Source organism: Bos mutus, chromosome 5, assembly GCF_027580195.1.
Source record: "Bos mutus isolate GX-2022 chromosome 5, NWIPB_WYAK_1.1, whole genome shotgun sequence".
NCBI lineage: Eukaryota > Metazoa > Chordata > Mammalia > Artiodactyla > Bovidae > Bos > Bos mutus.
The window spans coordinates 79,680,361-79,698,812 of NC_091621.1; the positions used below are offsets into that span (position 1 = coordinate 79,680,361).

General features: G+C 39.1%; 1 protein-coding gene across 4 annotated transcripts; it reads right to left on the minus strand.

Moving 5' to 3' along the window:
• Positions 1-418: 418 nt before the first annotated feature.
• WBP11 (WW domain binding protein 11) lies at positions 419-15,604 on the minus strand. Of its 4 annotated transcripts, none has more exons than XM_014480768.2 (13): positions 15,449-15,604; positions 14,689-14,835; positions 13,390-13,504; positions 12,846-12,877; positions 12,088-12,181; positions 8,759-8,955; positions 7,733-7,866; positions 7,321-7,520; positions 6,531-6,722; positions 4,382-4,486; positions 3,689-3,976; positions 2,582-2,764; positions 419-1,437 (listed from the first exon to the last, which is right to left on the minus strand). In XM_014480768.2, exons 3-13 carry the CDS (start codon positions 13,451-13,453, stop codon positions 1,004-1,006), a joined length of 1,923 nt encoding a protein of 640 aa, XP_014336254.2. In that variant the 5' UTR covers positions 13,454-13,504; positions 14,689-14,835; positions 15,449-15,604; the 3' UTR covers positions 419-1,003. The 4 variants fall into 4 exon arrangements, with proteins under 4 accessions (XP_014336254.2, XP_070227234.1, XP_005903680.2 ...); XM_070371133.1 differs by having other exon boundaries at positions 15,443-15,592; XM_005903618.3 differs by lacking the exon at positions 14,689-14,835.
• Positions 15,605-18,452: the final 2,848 nt, after the last annotated feature.

Sequence of the window (18,452 nt, forward strand, 5' to 3'; positions counted from 1 at the left end):
TTTCTGTGCTTTTAATAACAAAAGCTCACAGAAGTGACAAATTCAAAAACAGCAATAGCAATAGCCTTTTCTAGCTATCTAATAGCTTAGAAATGATTTAAGAGAACTTTTTGCTATTCAAAAGATATCCATCCATTCACAGAGCTCTGGAAAAGTAAGTAATCTTTGAGAATAAGACTCCTCTTCTTAGCAATAAAACCTCTCAACTTCCTAAGCCAATATATAATAATCCTAAAGGAAAATAATTATCTCTTCTTTATCCTTTAAAGTTAAAGCTTAGTTCTAACCATTTTCAATAAAATTCTCTTTCCATATTCCATACCAGAAATGGCAGTTCCTTAAAACCCAAGTTTTAAACACTTGCTTTTCTGTCCATAAAAGTTATTATGTTTATACATTGTCAGTAAGACAGAAGATATCCTGGTGTAGAACATTTATTTATTTATTCCATGGAACACTCAAAGTTTAGATCAGTGGGAATTTTAATCAAAGAATTGTACATTTTCTTCCCACATATATCGCTTTGTATTAGGAAATGACATTGTGATCCATTTCACTACAATATTACAAAATATTTACAAGAAAATATTAAAAATAACTCAAACATGAAAGGCAAGATGGGGGTGAAATAAACTGGTTTTTCAAGAAATCTCTACTCCAGTGCCCACAGCACACAATAAGAGAGCCAAAACAAATAACAAGGTTCCCCTTGATCACAAGTTTCAAAGAATTGGAGTGGGGGAAGAAATCTGATGAAAATGATGGTATGAAAGGGGATGGATGTTATTAGCAGCACTGATTCAATAACCAATTTATTTTGCATGAAATACCCTCTCTTTTATATGCAGTAAATTCTGAACAAGGCTAAACTTTAAGATATTCCTTGAAATGAAATTAAAAATACCCTGACAGTGAAAGCAACTCTTCCACCTAAGCTGAGTAAGAGCCTCTTTCTCCATGAACCACTGATGTGAACAGAAGCCTGATCTAGCATCCAAAGCTGTCACAGCAGCCCTTCCATCTCTTTCATGAAAGCCTCATAGACATCGTCCTTAGTCTGCACCGACACAGGAACAGATGGGCCAGATTTGGGTGCTGTTTTGGCAAGAGGCACAGCAGAATCATCCTCCGACTTCCTCTGCGGAGCAGCAGCAGCCCCTTTATTCTCCCGACGCACCCGCAGTGCGGTCGGCACAAATCGTGTGATCTCTGCCTTGGGATTAGTGATCTGTGGCTTGGCACTGATGGTTGCCGTGGCTTTCTTCTCGATGGTGGCTGCGCTTGTGTCATCCGCCTTGGGTCTCTGGATCAAGTTGGGGGGAGCACTTAGAACACCAGGGTTGGGTAAGGGAGCTGGTGGGAAGAGCCCTGGTGGGGCAGGTCCAAGAGGAGGCACCAGAGGTGGGCGCATCATGCCAGGACGGGGTGGAGGGATACCTAGACAAAGGAGAACACAATAATAAAATTTAACTACTATTAAGGACTTTACAAACACAGGCTGACAATTTCTTGAAATGGACAATTTGTAGAAAATAAATCATACTGCCTGCTATCTGAAACTCAGGAATATATTTTGATAGTAAAGACTATTTTTTTGTAAAATAGTATTCACCTTCCATCTGTATCCCAATTCTTATGTTTTCCTCCTCTCTTAATAATGTACTACTTTAAACTATAAAGTAAAAGTAACAATACCAACTGTTTTCAAATATGATCTTAAGATGGCTGAATCTGTAATTTGACAACCTAAGATTCTATTCCATCTGTACAGTGCAGATGCTATCAAACCAAGGTTGGGATTTGATTCCCATGCGTTATTTACTGATTTACACAATACTCCTCCCCCTTAAAATGTAGCTGAATGGGCAGGAAATACAATTTTAATGCTGGAATGAGAAAATCCGACTAATCATAAAATGTCACCATTACTGGAAAAGAATTCATGTCTTACTAATGGTTTGGACATACCATTATTATTCACCAGGAAGTGCAGGTTAATTTTCTCCAAGTACCCCCTTTCAGACTGAGAATAAAATACCAAATTTCCTCAACCTAGGACACTATTGCTTATACACACTTGTAATTATTCCATATACCACTGAGAGAGAAAAAAATGTCCAAGAACAAGCTGAGGAGCTTAAAAGGAGACCTTTACATTAAATTAAGACAATCAATGTAGTAAACCAGAAATATACCTGCCACATATAAGATCAAAGGAAATTTGCCTATCTAACTTTGACACTGGGTAGAGAGAATGGAAGAAAAAAAACTTCCCCTTGTGACTGTAAACTTGATACCCATGCAGATGTATAGAATGACTTTACAACTCTAAGTGTAGTCCTAAAAAACTCTGAAATGAACAATTTAATCCAAAGTGTTCTCTGGCAAGGAAAAGTCCCCTCTGTGACAGCATCCAATTCAAATACCACTGGGAAGAACTCAACTTCTACCTAGGCCAAAAGCAGTTTAAAAACACCATTTTAAGATACCGCTTGATTTCAGGATACTGAAATGTGAAAATGTCTTAGGACAAATGAAATACATAGTAGACAGATTTTTGTCACAGAAAGCAAAGCTTCACCTGGAGGTGCCGGGGGAGGTAGCCGTGGTGGGGGTCCCCGAGGAGGAGGGCCAGGAGGCAGACCTGGGGGTGGGCCAGGAGGAGGGCCAGGGGGTCGACCGGGTGGTGGGCCTGGAGGTAAAAGGCGGGGCAGAGGCCCTCGGAGTCCTGGCATTCCAGGTGGTCTCAGGAACGGAGGAGCTCCTGAAACGAGAAAAGTGCGTAGTTAACATCAAACAAATATATCTGAAGTAGTTAATTGTGGCGTAAGATAACTGAGATGTGATTTCACTTTAACTTAACATCAGATAACTTCAAAATTTATTATGGTCCATTTCTCTTTATTTCCCAGTCCTAACACAAAACATTTTAAACCACAGCTCTGCTGGGCTAGAGATACACAAAGATGACATGTCTTAAATGGCTCCAACATAAGCTGAAAATGCAGTATGAAAAGCATGGTGCTTTAAGGATCCTCTGAAACTCATTAAGATATACAAAGACCACTGAGAATGTCATAGGATATGTAATTTTGCTTTGCACTAGTCAGAGAATGAACTCAACTGAAGACTTAACTGGCAGATTATTGGACTAAAAGTCATAATTGGCCAGTAAGTTTTTTATATGTTGTTTCAAACTGTAAATTAACTTATTATACTTTTAAGCTGAAGACCTCATTAATACTGATGACTTCAGTCTCTAACTATACAGATTACACTAACATCCAATAACTCCCAACCAAAGAAGGACATGCAGTAGCATCTACTGTGCCCTAGTCATGTTCATAACCAACTAAGAACTGGGTCAACTCAGCATACTAAAGAGTAATTCTAAACAAACCCTCAGTTACATATTCCAGTTTCTGCTTGCTAAACTGTTAATATCAGAACTGATAAACTCTGAAAAAGAAGAGCTCTGAAGAAAGAGACAGCTGTCACAAGTTCTATGACTTACAAACAGTGTTGTTATGAATGAGCAAGTTGTGAATATCCTTGGAGAATCTTGATTTCTTAGAAAATTACACTAGCAGGAAACCAGAAATCATTACTACTAATGATGTCTACTTTCTGGAATAACTTCACTGTAACCACATTTAGGCTTATTTATTTACAGGATGTAAGTACTTGCCTGGAGGTGGTCCAGGAGGAAGGCCTGTAGGTGGTCCAGGTGGCCGTAAAGGTGGAGCAGGTGGCGGTCCAAGCGGAGGTGGTCCTGGCATGGGGGGTGCTTGTATCTGAGATGGAGGAACAGACTGTGGAGGGGCTTGCTGCTGGGAAGCTGCAGACGTGCCATCAGAGAGAGATTCCTCCTTATGCTGTTTCTGTGATTGCTTTTCTGCTTCAGAATCATCCGAATCTTCATCATCTTCCTCTGAAAATTCCTCCACTTCTCGTCCCTCCTCAGGGATTTCCTGACCTGAAAGAAATTTGAAACCAGACAAATGGAGCAGATTCATATTTTACAGCCTGTGAAAGAGCGATGCCTACAACACATAATCAATAAATGCTTTCTTAAAACTAACAACCAGTCTCCTTCAACAGAATATTCAGATATGCCAAGAATATAGTAGCATTCTTCTCATTCATACTAAGGCAGCAGAGTGCAAAGAGTCCAAGTTTTAGAACAAGACAGACCTGGACTTAAATGCCAGTCCAACTACTTACTGGCTGGCTAACTTTAGGCAGCTTACCTCAGTGTCGCCAAATCTTGACTTTTGAAAAACAAGAATTTAATACTTGATTGCTGAGATATTGAATAGAAAAATGTGTGTAAAGCAACTGGCAGGAGGAAATACCAATCACTGTTCTTTCCATGACTCACCTGCCATTCGAAGCATCATGGCTTGGAGAGGAGTCAGCTCCTTCATGTTCTTCTTCTTCTTCTTCCTAGATTTTCCAGGCATATCTGCAAACCGTACACTCAGACCTAAAGGATCAGAGAAGGGAAAGGATCAACAAAATTCAGTATTTGTTTACTATAAACAAATACACTAAACACTAGCTATAACTGCTTCCCACTACTTGGCAAAAAGACAAGAGCTATATTAAAGATAGTAAATCAAATGCCCACTGGTGGTAAATACATGCTACAGTGATTTTAAAGTTGAAAGTGAAAGTGTTAAGTCATTCAGTCGTGTCCAACTCTTTGAGACCCCATGGACTGTAGCCCACCAGGCTCCTCCGTCCATGGAATTCTCCAGACAAGAATACTGGAGTGGGTTGCCATTTCCTTCTCCAGGGGATCTTCCCAACCCTGGGACTGAACCCAGGTCTCCTGCATTGCAGGATTCTTTACCGACTGAGCCACTACTACTAAAAACTTTATGCCAATAAAACTGAACATGCAGATTAAAGTAATTGATAATTTTCTAGAAAAATGTTATTTACAACTGGCCAAAGGGGTGACAAGATCAGAACATAGAAATTAAAATGGTAGTCAAAGATCAAGTTCCTCAAAGGCACCTGGCCCAATAACTTTACAAGGAAATTCAGCCAAATGTTAAGTTACAGGAATTTCCTATAAAAGGGCACAGGAAAAGATGGAGTGCTATCCAGAACTTGAAGCTAGCATAACCCACATACCAAAACAAACCTGCTGGCCAACATAAAACATAAGCAAATTGAATTTGACAGTGTTTTAAAAGAAAATAACTTCATTAACATGTAGGGTTGGTCCCAGAAATGCAAAAATGATTTAACATTAGAAAAGCCATGAATGTAATTCATTACAATAAACAGCTTAAAGAAAGAAAAATCATTTACAATATCCCAAGAGATGATTAAAAAGTATTTATAATAAAACCTCTTAGCAAACTTAGACTAGAAGGGAACTCCTTAACCTGACAAAGGCTCTCTACCAGACACCTAAAGATGCTAAATGGTGTAGTATTAGGAACGTTCTTATTCTTAGATGGTAAACATTTACAGCAGGATAGAAGTTCTACGTAGGCAGGCTTTAGTTTTGTTTACTCCGCATTCTTAGTGTCTAGAAAAATACTTTGTACATAGTAAAAACTCAATTATTAGCTGAATGTCAAGTCATAGTTAGGATAACCATTTCCAACACATGTGCATCAGTGAATATATTAATATCCGTATTCATTATCATTCAATATATAAAGAAACCAGTTGGTCCAAAAAGAGGAAATTGAGGCAAATGACCACAGTCTAGAGAAAAAGGAACTGGTGTGGCTCTAGCGACTTTCTGCTTTTCAGTACCACTTCTTACCTAAGTGTCTACCATTTTTCACTACCAGTTCTATCTACCTCTTTAAACTAGCTTTCTGGTTTGCAACCATGATTTAAGGAATATCTGGAAAAATTTTATCCTTATCAATACTGCAATATCAGTAATATATATAAATACTGTTTTGAAGACTGCAAATCAATTACAAAAGAAGCTCCAAGGCTACTGGAATATGACAGATGGTACATTTTATAAAATTTCCTTAATGAATGACATAGCAAAGTACATGTAGCTCAGTCTGAACTTAAACAGATAACATACATTTTAAGTATGACGTTTCCATTAAATCATGACTCCACTCACAGGTGTATCTTTAACTATGGTTCTTGTTCACTTAGGATTGCATGAACATAGAATAATATAAAGGACTCAAACATAGATATGTAAACAGACTCATTAGAAAACAATCAGGTGAATATGGTTTTCTTCCTACACATAATCACGTTAGGCCATCTTTTTGCTTTTTCCCCAAAAGTGGACTTTACTATGTAGACTTTTTTTTAAATCACATACACAGCTCAGCTTTTTTTTCCTCTCACAAATATCCACCAGGTACTTACTGTGTGTCAACAACGTTGAGACTTTGGAGCTACAAAGATGAATAGAGCACTGATCCTCCTTTCAAGGCACTCACAATTACTTTCATGGATCCACTAATATATCAAGATCTTTAGCTTGTGTGCTTTTTATTGCTTAATCCCATGAAACTTTCCTCTTCACATACCTGACTTTTTTTCTTCATTGTTTTCTCTCTCAGTGTCATCACGGTGCACAAATTCATCCCCTTCACTTTCTCCATCTGATCTGTCACTGTCGCTGTCATCAGTACTGTCGTCATGCTTATCCTGGTCCATGTCTTCAGGATAGCCATCATCTTCACTGGTGCTAGAAACATCATCGTCATGACCCCGCTGGGCTGGAAAGGGAGGAGGGAGCCAGGATCAAGTTACATAGCTGGATCCTATACGGCACCCCCAAATACAGAAAGCCAGGCTATTTGACTCAGAATAACCTGATTAAATTTTTTTCTGTATGAACTTAGCTATTCATATAGTCTAACAATATTTCCACTTGACAATAGTTTTAAATTTTCCTTTTTTATAATGTAAGATTTTTTTAAAGCTTCAAAATTGAAAACAAATTCCACTCAGAAAGCTCTATAAAGACATGCACATACACAATCAATTTAACTGTATATAAGGATGTTCTAGTCGAATGAAAATAAAGCTAAATGGGAAACAAGTATACAAGTTACCCAATTTTTAAGGTACTGATGTAAGAGTGGTATCTTCAAGGAAAGTCTAATTTAAAATACAACAGACATCTCTGTATTTCCTTATGCATGCTGTTTTCCTGAGTAGATCTATGATTTATTTATCCATCTGTTGGTATGTACAGGGTAGCCTCATTTATTTCCCAAGTTCTGAGGGTGGTGAACAAGATGCTATACAGCTAAATTAAAAGTGACAGTGGAAAGGTTCTAAGAGCAAAAGGAATAGTCAGTCACTCCTTACCAAGTTCAGGACTATATAACATGTCTTCATCTCGCCTACGAGTCGGAAGATCTAGGGCAAAGCCCACTTTGCGGCCATACATTTGTAAGACTTGAGGAGGAGGTGGGCCTGGGGGAGGACCTGGAGGTTTCCTGCCAGGGGGCAAACGTGGAACGCCATGTCCAAGAAGAGGAAGTATAGAAACTGCCCGAGTTGGAGGTCTGTAAAGAAAATTTACAGCGATCACATTACCAGTAATGAGATATACACTTCCTCTTCTAAACAGTTTTTAAAGGAGCTCTCAGGTCCTATCTAACCAAAGGAGAACTGCTTATATCCCCACTGTCCTTTACTTTCCACTGCAATAATCTGGCACGGACAGTCAAAAGGTGCTTTTACTATACTCTATTTGGTTCTGTTACCACTTCCTTACCCATAGGCTGAGGTCTTCTTAAGGATGGAGGGTGGCTGGGCCCCAGGAAGTGGAATGTCCTGGATCAAGATGTTGGAAGGAGCATGCGGCATATCTGGCAGAGGAATACTCTCCACTTCCACATGCTGGGCATTCTGAAAGAGAGAATCTTCCAGTCGGTAAGAGTAATCCCCCAACTCAACACCACAAACTCTACATCAGCTGTTTCATTACCTGGATTTGCTTTCCACCTAACATTAAGTATCTTAAGAAACAAAGATAGAAAGCCAAGTCAACATTTTTAAGATTGTCAGTAAGTTGAAACTTCAAGATAGTATGTATTCAGTGGTAGTACTTGGACTCTAAAATTAGCCTGCTGCTGTTGAATTTCTGTCACAAACAAGCTGTATGACAAAGTAAGTAACCTTAGCTTCCTTATCTGTAAAATGGGACCCATGCTACCTACTTTACCAAATTAAATCATTTTTTAAAAACATTTTTATCTTGAGGCAAAATTTACAATGAAATGTATAAATTCAGTGAATTTTGACAAATGCATATAATCTCATACTCCTTCCCAATCAATCCTTAACACTATCCCAAGGCTGCTGCTGATACAAATTTTTCCTCCATAAATTAGCTTTGCCTGGTATAGAATTTCAAATAAACGGAATCACAATCATGAAGAAAGGATAGTATGTTTTTGAGATTTAGCCATTAAAATTTTTACCTCATGTTTTTTGGATTATTAGCTGATCATTCCTTTTTATTACTGAGTAGCATTTAATTTTATGAAAATGTAACAGTTTATCTGTTATCTTATTAATGGGTAGCTGGGCTGTTTCCACTCCAGCTATTGCTGTAGTGGCAGGTAGATCAAGTTCTCTTGTATAAACACATAGGTTTAGATTTGCTGGCCAATGGGATAGATATATGTTTAGTCTGACAAGAGGAGGAGGTTCAACATCATCAAGTCTCCCATTATCAACTTTAAGAGTAAGTCTAACTATAAAATTTTAGTTTAGCTCTCAAAAGAAACGTGATTACCTTGACAGCATCAAAATACTGGCTAAGTTGAGCCCTCTTCTGTTCATATTCTACCTCTAACTTTCTCAATTCTTTGTAAATATCTGGATTCTCTTTCTCATAGAGTCGTAGAATACGTTCAAATGTTTCACGTAGCTTTTTACGCTTGTCTTTCAGCACTTTCTCATTTAACTGTGGCTGCTGCACTGGGTTAAACTCTGAGAGGAAAAAAAGCAGATTATGGCATTAAACACAAAAAAGTAACTTCAACAGATGACATCATTTATTAAAAATACACTTATATGTTAAAATTTTTCAAAAAGAGATTTAGACGCCAGATATATTCTTGTCAAAAAAGAACAGAACAGTTTATTGAAATTTCATCCCTTTAAAATGGCTATTAATTTTACTTCCTTTCCTAAGAAGTGTCACCTAATTGACTTTATTATCACTGTAATAAAAATCAATTTTCATTCCTTTATGCTAACAACCTGATACAGCTGTTAGTATATCAACAACTATAGGCCTGGGCTTACACACTACACTGGGTCTGTATTTAATTCTGAGATCCTGCGCACTTAAACTCTCTGATCTTCAGCTTCTTCATCTGGAAAATGGGGACATCAACTACTTCACAATCAAGCAAACATAAACTAGTATCTGGTTCACCACTCAACTATTATATGAGTTAGTGTTCCTTGTTGAGCTACTTAAACCTTTCTCTTCTGGTGTGTTCAACATGGAGCTTACTTTCACGTCTCCAAGAGGGACCAAAAGGGACTGGATTAGCACAGGACTCCCAGGTCTGCCTGGTCAACCATACCTGCCTCCCTCCATCTCCCTTGCCAGTGACTGACTCAGAGATCAACTGGCACATAAGCCATATTGGGACCAGATCCTTTTCTGAGACTTTAAATACGGGAGAGAAGCTCTCACAAGTAGAAATAAAATAAACCTACAGCTGTTTATGGCTTCATCTCTCAACCATCACTAATTCCACCACATATTCCACCTTCTATCTAAGAAATTCACTAGGTCAGACAGATGGACAGTCTTGCTCAAAATATTTGGGTTTTTGAGGCCCACTTCCCTCCAGGATTTCCCAATTATGGGAGTCAAGGAACACTTTTTTCTGTTTAAATTAGTTTATATTGAATTTTATAAATTATAATAGAGTTCTGATGACTAGTGTTCCTTCCTCCTTTTTCTTAAAGATTCACAAGCTTACTTATTGTCTTTCTTAAATCTTATTAACACTTTGATGATATATTCAAAATCAGAAGTGTGGTCTCAAACCACACTATTCCTAGTGTGATTCATGAAAGTGCTGTGTTTAACTTTAAATCCCAGCTGTGCCCCTTCCGAACAGTGTAACCTTGAGAAAGGTAATGTCTCTGTGCCTAAGCTTCCTCACCTGTAAAGGAGGGACAATACACCCACTCAAAAGAGCTGTCGGGAAAGTGAAGATTAAATGAAAATGTGGGAAAAAAAAAAAAAAAGAACCAACCCTGGCATGTAACAAGATAAGAGCTAAATAAACCTAAGTTATTAATACACAATTTGGGGTCATTTAATAGGTAAATATCCTGACATGCCAGGGAAAGCAACTGTCCCTACCAGTATTTAGACTAGAGGCAACAAGTGGAATCAGTTATAACTGAACTGGGAGAGATGTGAGATGATGCAGTCTGACCCAGAACTCTTGCCCAGGCTGGCTTCAGTATCTGCCACATTATTTGAGAAAGCTTTTAATACCACAACCCCACATAACTGGATTTTTTTGGAACCCCAGTTAATTCATCACTCAGAAGTTTCACTGCAGCTCTTTCACTCGCTATCTGTTTTCTGGGGCAAATCACGAAACCTGTATGGAAACCTTTGTAAACAAAACTTGTAAAGATTCTTTCAACATGCAATTAAAAAAAAAATGCAGGGACAGAAGGCAGAATTGGCAAAAACTTGACAGCTGAAAACTATGGAGTTAATTAGACTATTTTTGGATGTTTGAAAACTACTAAAAAAAAGGAAAATTAAAAACCCCACTTGTTCTCAAGTTAACAGAATGGGTTGAATATGGAATCCATTTTGTGACTCGTCCTCTGTATTATTTATAACTACCTAGTCACTTTCCTGCATTGGAGAAGGAAATGGCAACCCACTCCAGTGCTCTTGCCTGGAGAATCCCAGGGACGGGGGAGCCTGATGGGCTGCCGTGTACGGGGTCGCACAGAGTCGGACACGACTGAAACGACTTAGCAGCAGAAGCAAAGTCACTCTACGCCATTCTGGACTCCTACTTTTAATTAATTGTAATCTGTTAAAAATACTTTCGAAAACTTTTTTCCTTTCATACCTGTAAGTATAAAGTATATAAATAAGGAAATAAGGGTTAAATAAATATGTTATACAATCTTTGGGACTTGGTAAAACTGCATTCTATTTTGAAGAGGTTTTTTAAACTAAAGGAACTTCTCTGTGAGTTAGAATAGAACTTCCAGTGGCAGCATCACAGATGATTCTCAAGCAACTCAGATACAAGAAAAGACAACATGCAGCTATTTCATATGGATTCCAGTAATGACAAAGCAGTGATACTGAAGATGCACGTGATGAGACTAGATAAAATTATCCTATATAAGGAATGATACTAAAGCTGAAATGGATTGAGGGCAGGAGGAAAAGGGGACGACAGAGGATGAGATGGCTGGATGGCATCATCAACTTGATGGACCCGAGTTTGAGTGAACTCCGGGAGATGGTTCACTCAGGGACGCCTGGCGTGCTGATTCATGGGGTCGCAGAGTCAGACACGACTGAGTGACTGAACTGAACTAAACGCAACAAAGGAAGAAATTCTAATAGGATATTTTTTTAAATGTGATTTTAAGTATTTTATTTCTTCTATATCCTTACTAAGTAGTCATTTATCTTTGGATCATCTATTGGAAAAGAGGGGCAACAGACACATTTATGGTGGCCCAATATTGAGATTTACATGGTAGCTGCCAACACTGAAACCCAAAACAAAAAAGCCCAAGGTGATTTCAAAAAGCAGACTTAGTCTTCTCTTAAAAAAATGAACTGGCCAAACTGGGCTTTTGTTATCTTATAAAGAACAATTAGCTAAAGCTAAATAATGGCTTCCCTCTTAGTCTAGATGAGATTTCAAGTTGGTAACAGCCCTTCACTCCATTTTGTTTTTCTAACACTAAAACTAAATCCAAGCATCATGTGCTATCATGCTTTTTTCTGTAATTCTTGTATCTGTTCTGCTTCACTCATTAACTGCCTATCTCTATGTATCAGACTATTATCTCTACTATAAAATCCATCCCTTTACAAAATCTTACCCATTTCATCCAATTTTTCCATGTCCCGGATAATTTGTTTGGGATCCTTCATCTTTAAAACTGCAGCTCGTACCATCATGCGCTGTTTTTTGTTCTTCAAAAAAAAGAAAAAAGAGCACAATTTGCAGAAGCTGAATACCCCTGAGTTTTCATGTCAATGTGTCTCAAAAATCCATTTAAACTGAAGTTGAACTTCTTCGTTTCTGATCACTTGTTTCAACCACCAGAAACAGGAGTAATATCATTTTTTTATTCCCCCAGATATTTCCAATTTAGACAAAAAGATATGTTTTGCAAAATTTAATGCCAGCAATAGAAACAAGAATGAACAGTTGAAAACTACTGAAAAGCTAGGTTCTCTCAGTGTGTTAAGGCATGATACTAAAATATAAATCCTTTTTTATTCTGGGGACACCTTTCCACAAATTTAACAAATCATCATCAGGAAAATTTAGTGTCACATTTACTTCCATTCACTAATTTAGTAGCTTCCAACAAAGCAGTTAAATGGCAAGAGAAGCATTTTTTAAAAGTATTTAAGTCACTGGGAATGGTAATCAAATAAAAAATGTTACAATAACTCATCATGAGCCTATCTACAAACTTAGTTCAGTCTCCCAGTACTGTGGCTTAGTAAATCTTATGAAAAGCATAAATCTTTTTCTGGCAAATAATTGGAAATGTTTCTAAATCCACTCATCTCAAATAAGAGGTGTCAAATTACACTTATGTCTAACAGGATGCTTCTGGAATCATACCTTCTTTAATTCTCTTTTCCGAGCTTCTTTTCCTTAAGAGAGGGAGAGAATATAAAACTTAAAGCCTTGAACATTAGCATTTTCTCCAATTTAATACAGGTAATTTTTTACTGTCAGAGGTTGCTCTGTGTGCTGTAGGATATTTAACACTATTCCTTGCCTCCACTAGATACCAATAGTAACCTTTTAATTATGGCAACCAAAACTGCCTCAAAACATTTTTAAGTTCCTTAAAAAAATAGCTATGAATCTGAAAAAAATGCCATTAAGTACTAAAAAAGCACGTACAAAGCAATTTGTTAAAAATGTCACATACAAAAAAGAAGGCTTTAAGCTAATTCTATTTTGCAAGTCAATCAAATTAGAAATATGGATACTATCTTTTGTTACATGTTTAAAGTTTTAATCATGTGCCCACTAGAACACTAGATAACTTTAATTACAAATACTACAGATCTTGCAATTAAGAAAATAATAAAATAGACTCCCTGAAGCAATTTTTACCACCCCTCTTCTTCATCATTCCACATTAATGGACACTTACTGGCTTGGTCTGTAGGGTTCATAAATTTTCCACTTTTGGTGGATGACGTGGATCTCCGCCCCATGTTGACAAGTTGTTTGATTTACTTGCTTCTTTAAAAAATAAAACCTAAAACCTGCGAAGACAAAAAGGCTTATTTTTCCTTAATTTACAAAATTTCTTCCTTTTTATATTTATAAAATTTTCTTCCTGACCATCTCTGAAAAGAAACTTCTTTTATTAAGGCCTTGTTCTTTCCTAGTTTTAACTTAATGCCCAGGAAAAACAGCTTCAACTTCTCCAACCACAAAAAATTAGATTCCTATTATTTATAAAGGTAATGAGTATGAAGATTACTACAAGATTACTACTATCATTAACTCATCAATTAACTTTCTTTTATGGATCACAGCATTGACCCATCAATTGGAAAAAATCATTGGAAAAAATCAATCATCAAAGAATGTTTCAGCAACACGACACACACTATGTACATGAGAGGGTCACTTGTTATTTTCTTATATTCTCCCTTTATTTATATGCAGGGTGAAAAAGGAGTAAACGGGAAATGGGGGTAATGATCTGGGCTCAAGGACAAATAGCTCACCCTTGTCTTTCTCCATGGTTTCTTGGCATGTATTCTCATCACTTCTAAGACAGTAAAAACTCCAATTTAAGCCTATTTATTAATTTAGATTTAGTTCCAATTCAGATATAATTCTTGACTGTTAAGCAGAAACTTAAAAACATAAAACCACAAATAGTCAAAATATTATATGAGCTTGTATAAACATCAAGATACAAATTTTTCTTACTAATGTCTACTTGACTCCCGACTTGTATTTTTTAAGGTAACTGAAAGAGGTAATTGTATATGAGGGAAAATATTTTGTAAGTCAAAACTTTAATTGACCTAAGAAATTATTATGGGTTCCCCAGGAGGCGCAGTGGTAAAGAAAGAGCCTGCCAGTGCAGGAGATGCAAGAGACTTGGGTTGATCCGTGGGTAAGGCAGATCCCCAGAAGAGGAAATGGCAACCCACCCCAGTACTATTGCCTGAAAAATCACCAGGACAGAGGAGCCTGGTGGGCTACAGTCCATTGGGTCGCCAAGAGTTGGACAAGACTGAGCACACACGCAGGAAGACACTATCATAATCATCTCTTCTAGTTACTCCCAATGGATGACAACTTTCTGATACTTTGCTCTTTCCAATAAGAAAGAGTAATACATATCCTTCCCTTTGAAAGCAGACACTTTTAAAGGGAGGGAAAGGGAAGATCATGAGGTAGATTTTTTAAGCAGACCATAGAATTATACCTTCCCTTCACGAAGGTTTTGTCAGGCAAGTTTATTAGTTAATGCGTCTTCCAGAAAGTATCCAATTGCCTTGATTTCTGCTAAACGCTTCAAAGCTGTTCCAGTCGCAACTAATTTACCCTGTCAAGGGTTTGCTTCTCAGAAAAACTGGAATTGGGGAAGAAAGGAAGCGGAAACAAGCAAAATTAGCACAAATACAAGCACTCACATCTTTGATGGCCTGTATCTTTTTCGCTTCCCTCTCTCAATTACCCTCAGGCTCATTTTTTTTTTTTTAACTCTCTTCTCCCACAAATGAAACCTAGGATAGTTACAGAGGACACTGGAGCCTTAGTCTGCACTACTTGTCTTGTCTAAAACCTGATGAGATGGGTAAATCGGGTCACGAATCGCTTAGGGTAACTCTCAACAGTCAAAGAGGCACCCAAGGGACGGAGCCCATGTCCAGCAAAGAAGCCAACAGCATTTGCAACTGCCGAAACCATAGCGACGGTTCACCCCGACTCGAGGTAGCAGCAAGCCTAAGGCAACCAACCGGTCAGCGTCAGGAGGCGGCGCTGACCGACCCAGGCGAAGACAGCCGCTTAACCGCTGGACGCAGCGCCGCCCCAAGAGACCCCCTAGTCCGCGATCGGGGAGACCCCAACGGCGGAGAAGAAGAGCGGGACTGATGAGCCTGGCGTTCCCGAGGCAACCGCGCGGGCCCCGGGAAGGGACGGGAAAGGTGAAGTAACGGAGTGGAACGATCCCGCACACTCACGCTTCTGCTGGGCTCCTGGGGCTGTGAGAAGTGGGGAGGGGACGATTCTCGGCCCGTTTGACTTCGTAAGGGCCTTCACCTCGGCCTTTCGGTCAACCACCCGACCACCGCCATCTTGAAACCTCGCGCCCCTCCGCCACCCCTACGTCACTTCCGAGCCGAAGATCTCCGCGTTTCTTCGCCCTGGAACCATAGAGAATAACAGAGAGCTGCAGGACCAGAGTCTCTTCCGCCCAATACAGTACCGAATTGGTTGGTTATCGGCTAAGAGCCCGCCTCCACCGCTCAGAACAACGGCTTCGTGCTGATTGACACTTGTCTAGCCCAATAAGAGTGTGAAAATGAAGCGGGTGGGCTGTATATTTGGCTGAGGCGCCTTCTGTTCTACTTCTTCGGCCACAGGCGTTCTGACTTAACATCGGAGGGTGTCTTTTAGTACAGGCCGATTCCAGATAGGGGACTATTTAGCGCTATTTGTGTCACCTGGAATTGTGTTTCTGCAGGTTTTTTTCTCGTTTATGACGTAAGCGGATGAGATCTTTCGGGAGTTTCTGTTTGAAAAGGAATCCCGAAATAAGGCTTGCTGCCCTGCTTCATCGGAGAAGGCAATGGCACCCGACTCCAGTACTCTTGCCTGGAAAATCCCATGGGCGGAGGAGCCTGGTAGGCTGCAGTCCATGGGATCGCTAAGAGTCGGACACGACTGAACGACTTACCTTTCACTTTTCACTTTCATGCATTGGAGAAGGAAATGGCATCCCACTCCAGTGTTCTTGCCTGGAGAATCCCAGGGACGGGGGAGCCTGGTGGGCTGCCGTCTGTGGGGTCGCACAGAGTCGGACACGACTGAAGTGACTTAGCAGCAGCAGCAGCCGTGCTTCATACATTTAGCTAGCTTGGTTTGCCCCTGGAAGTTAAGTTGATATTTTCCCACAGAACATTTGTAGACCTGAGGAAATCAGTGTAAATGTTAGAGTCCCAGATTGCTAATCTACTGGATTCATTTTTTGAAGAGGAAATGTGAGGACACACGTATAGTCAATTTTAAATTTACGAGAGGAAGTTGGTTTATATTGTATCTTTTACCTACCAGTCTTTTCACTCACAAAATATCCTTTATGACGTCACCGTACAAAGGGGTTTGTTCCCTTAGGTCTAATCTTCGTCCTTTCCTTCTCTTTTGTCTGCTCTTTATCTAAGACTCCTCCCATATCTTTTCCCCTCAAAGGTGAGTTTAAACTTTCAAAAATAGTATCTCTTACAGGAAAGTATGTTAGATATGGGCTTCCCTCATAGCTCAGTTGGTAAAGAATCTGCCTGCAATGCAGGAGACCCCGGTTGGATTCCTGGGTGGGAAAGATCCTCTGGAGAAGGAAATGCAACCCACTCCAGTATTCTTGCCTGGAGAATCCCATGGACAGAGGAGTAGCTTGGCAGGCTACAGTCCATGGAGTCGCAAGAGTCGGATACAAATTAGCAACTAGAGAGAGAGATGTTAGATATAGGTCAGTTCTTACTATCAGTTATAAATATTCCAAGATCTTGATGGAGATACATACTAATTTTTTAGAGAATATTTAAATGTGCGCTTAACCTGTAAGATTGGTCCCTTACCTGAAGCTTTGTTTTACAAGATTATTGATTCGGTTTTTGGCTGAATTCTGAGTCTCACAAGAGCAGTACGTTTTTAAGTTTTGGAATCATAATGCAGAATAAAAATTTTGAAGGTGAACTAAATTGTGATGTTTTGCAACTAATTTATAGAAGCAGTGTCAGAGGGAAAGAAAATGAAGACTAATTTTGAAAAGCTACAGTGTTTCCTCTAAATTTTTGAGATACCTTGTGCTTTTAAAATGTCAAGACGTTTCTTTTAATTGGATGCAAGAATCAGCTGTAACGAACATTCTTGCAGGAATTACTTTTAAAATAATTTTGTATGTACAACCCACAAGTCTCAATGGGGAGTTACTGGTCGTTGAAGGATTTAGAAAATAAACACTTGCTTCAGAAATTCAGCTGAACCGCTAGGCCTCTATAGCCTTGGGATTTTTCTGAAATTAGATAATTAATGTAATGGATCACCTGAGATTTTTTGTATAGCAGGGAAAGCTTCCTCCTTTTCGCTAGTATTGAAAATGAAATTTAGTTTTTCTTAAAACTCATAAAGCAATAAATTACAACTTTCCTTTAAACAACAAATTCTTAAAAGAGTAGTGTCTCTCCTACATGGCATCCGGTCCCACCACTTCATGGGAAATAGATGGGGAAACAGTGGAAACAGTGTCAGACTTTATTTTTCTGGGCTCCAAAATCACTACAAATGGTGGCTGCAGCCATGAAATTAAAAGACGCTTACTCCTTGGAAGGAAAGTTATGACCAACCTAGATAGCATATTCAAAAGCAGAGACATTACTTTGCCAACAAAGGTTCATCTAGTCAAGGCTGTGGTTTTTCCTGTGGTCATGTATGGATGTGAGAGTTGGACTGTGAAGAAGGCTGAGCGCTGAAGAATTGATGCTTTTGAACTGTGGTGTTGGAGAAGACTCTTGAGAGTCCCTTGGACTGCAAGGAGATCCAACCAGTCCATTCTGAAGGAGATCAGCCCTGGGATTTCTTTGGAAGTACTGATGCTAAAGCTGAAACTCCAATACTTTGGCTACCTTATGTGAAGAGTTGACTCATTGGAAAAGACTCTGATGCTGGGAGGGATTGGGGGCAGGAGGAGAAGGGGACAACAGAGGATGAGATGGCTGGATGGCATCACTGACTTGATGGATGTGAGTCTGGGTGAACTCCGGGAGTTGGTGATGGACAGGGAGGCCTGGCGTGCTGCGATTCATGGGGTCGCAAAGAGTCGGACACGACTGAGCGACTGATCTGATCTCCTACATTTAAATGCATTGTATATATATATGTGTGTGTGTGAGATCTGCTTATTTTAAAAATGTTCCAAAGTGTTTAGACATTCACTTGAGGAAAATTTAATCATCACACCACAGTTGG

Excerpts from the sequence above, each read along its gene's own strand:
- WBP11 (XM_005903618.3), bottom strand. The coding sequence starts at position 13,453 with ATGGGGCGGAGATCCACGTCATCCACCAAAAGTGGAAAATTTATGAAC. Across the intron at positions 12,878-13,389 it reads GAACCCTACAGACCAAGCCA|GAAAAGAAGCTCGGAAAAGA; the intron begins GTAAGTGTCCAT and ends CCCTCTCTTAAG. Across the intron at positions 4,487-6,530 it reads CAATGAAGAAAAAAAGTCAG|GTCTGAGTGTACGGTTTGCA; the intron begins GTATGTGAAGAG and ends CTGATCCTTTAG.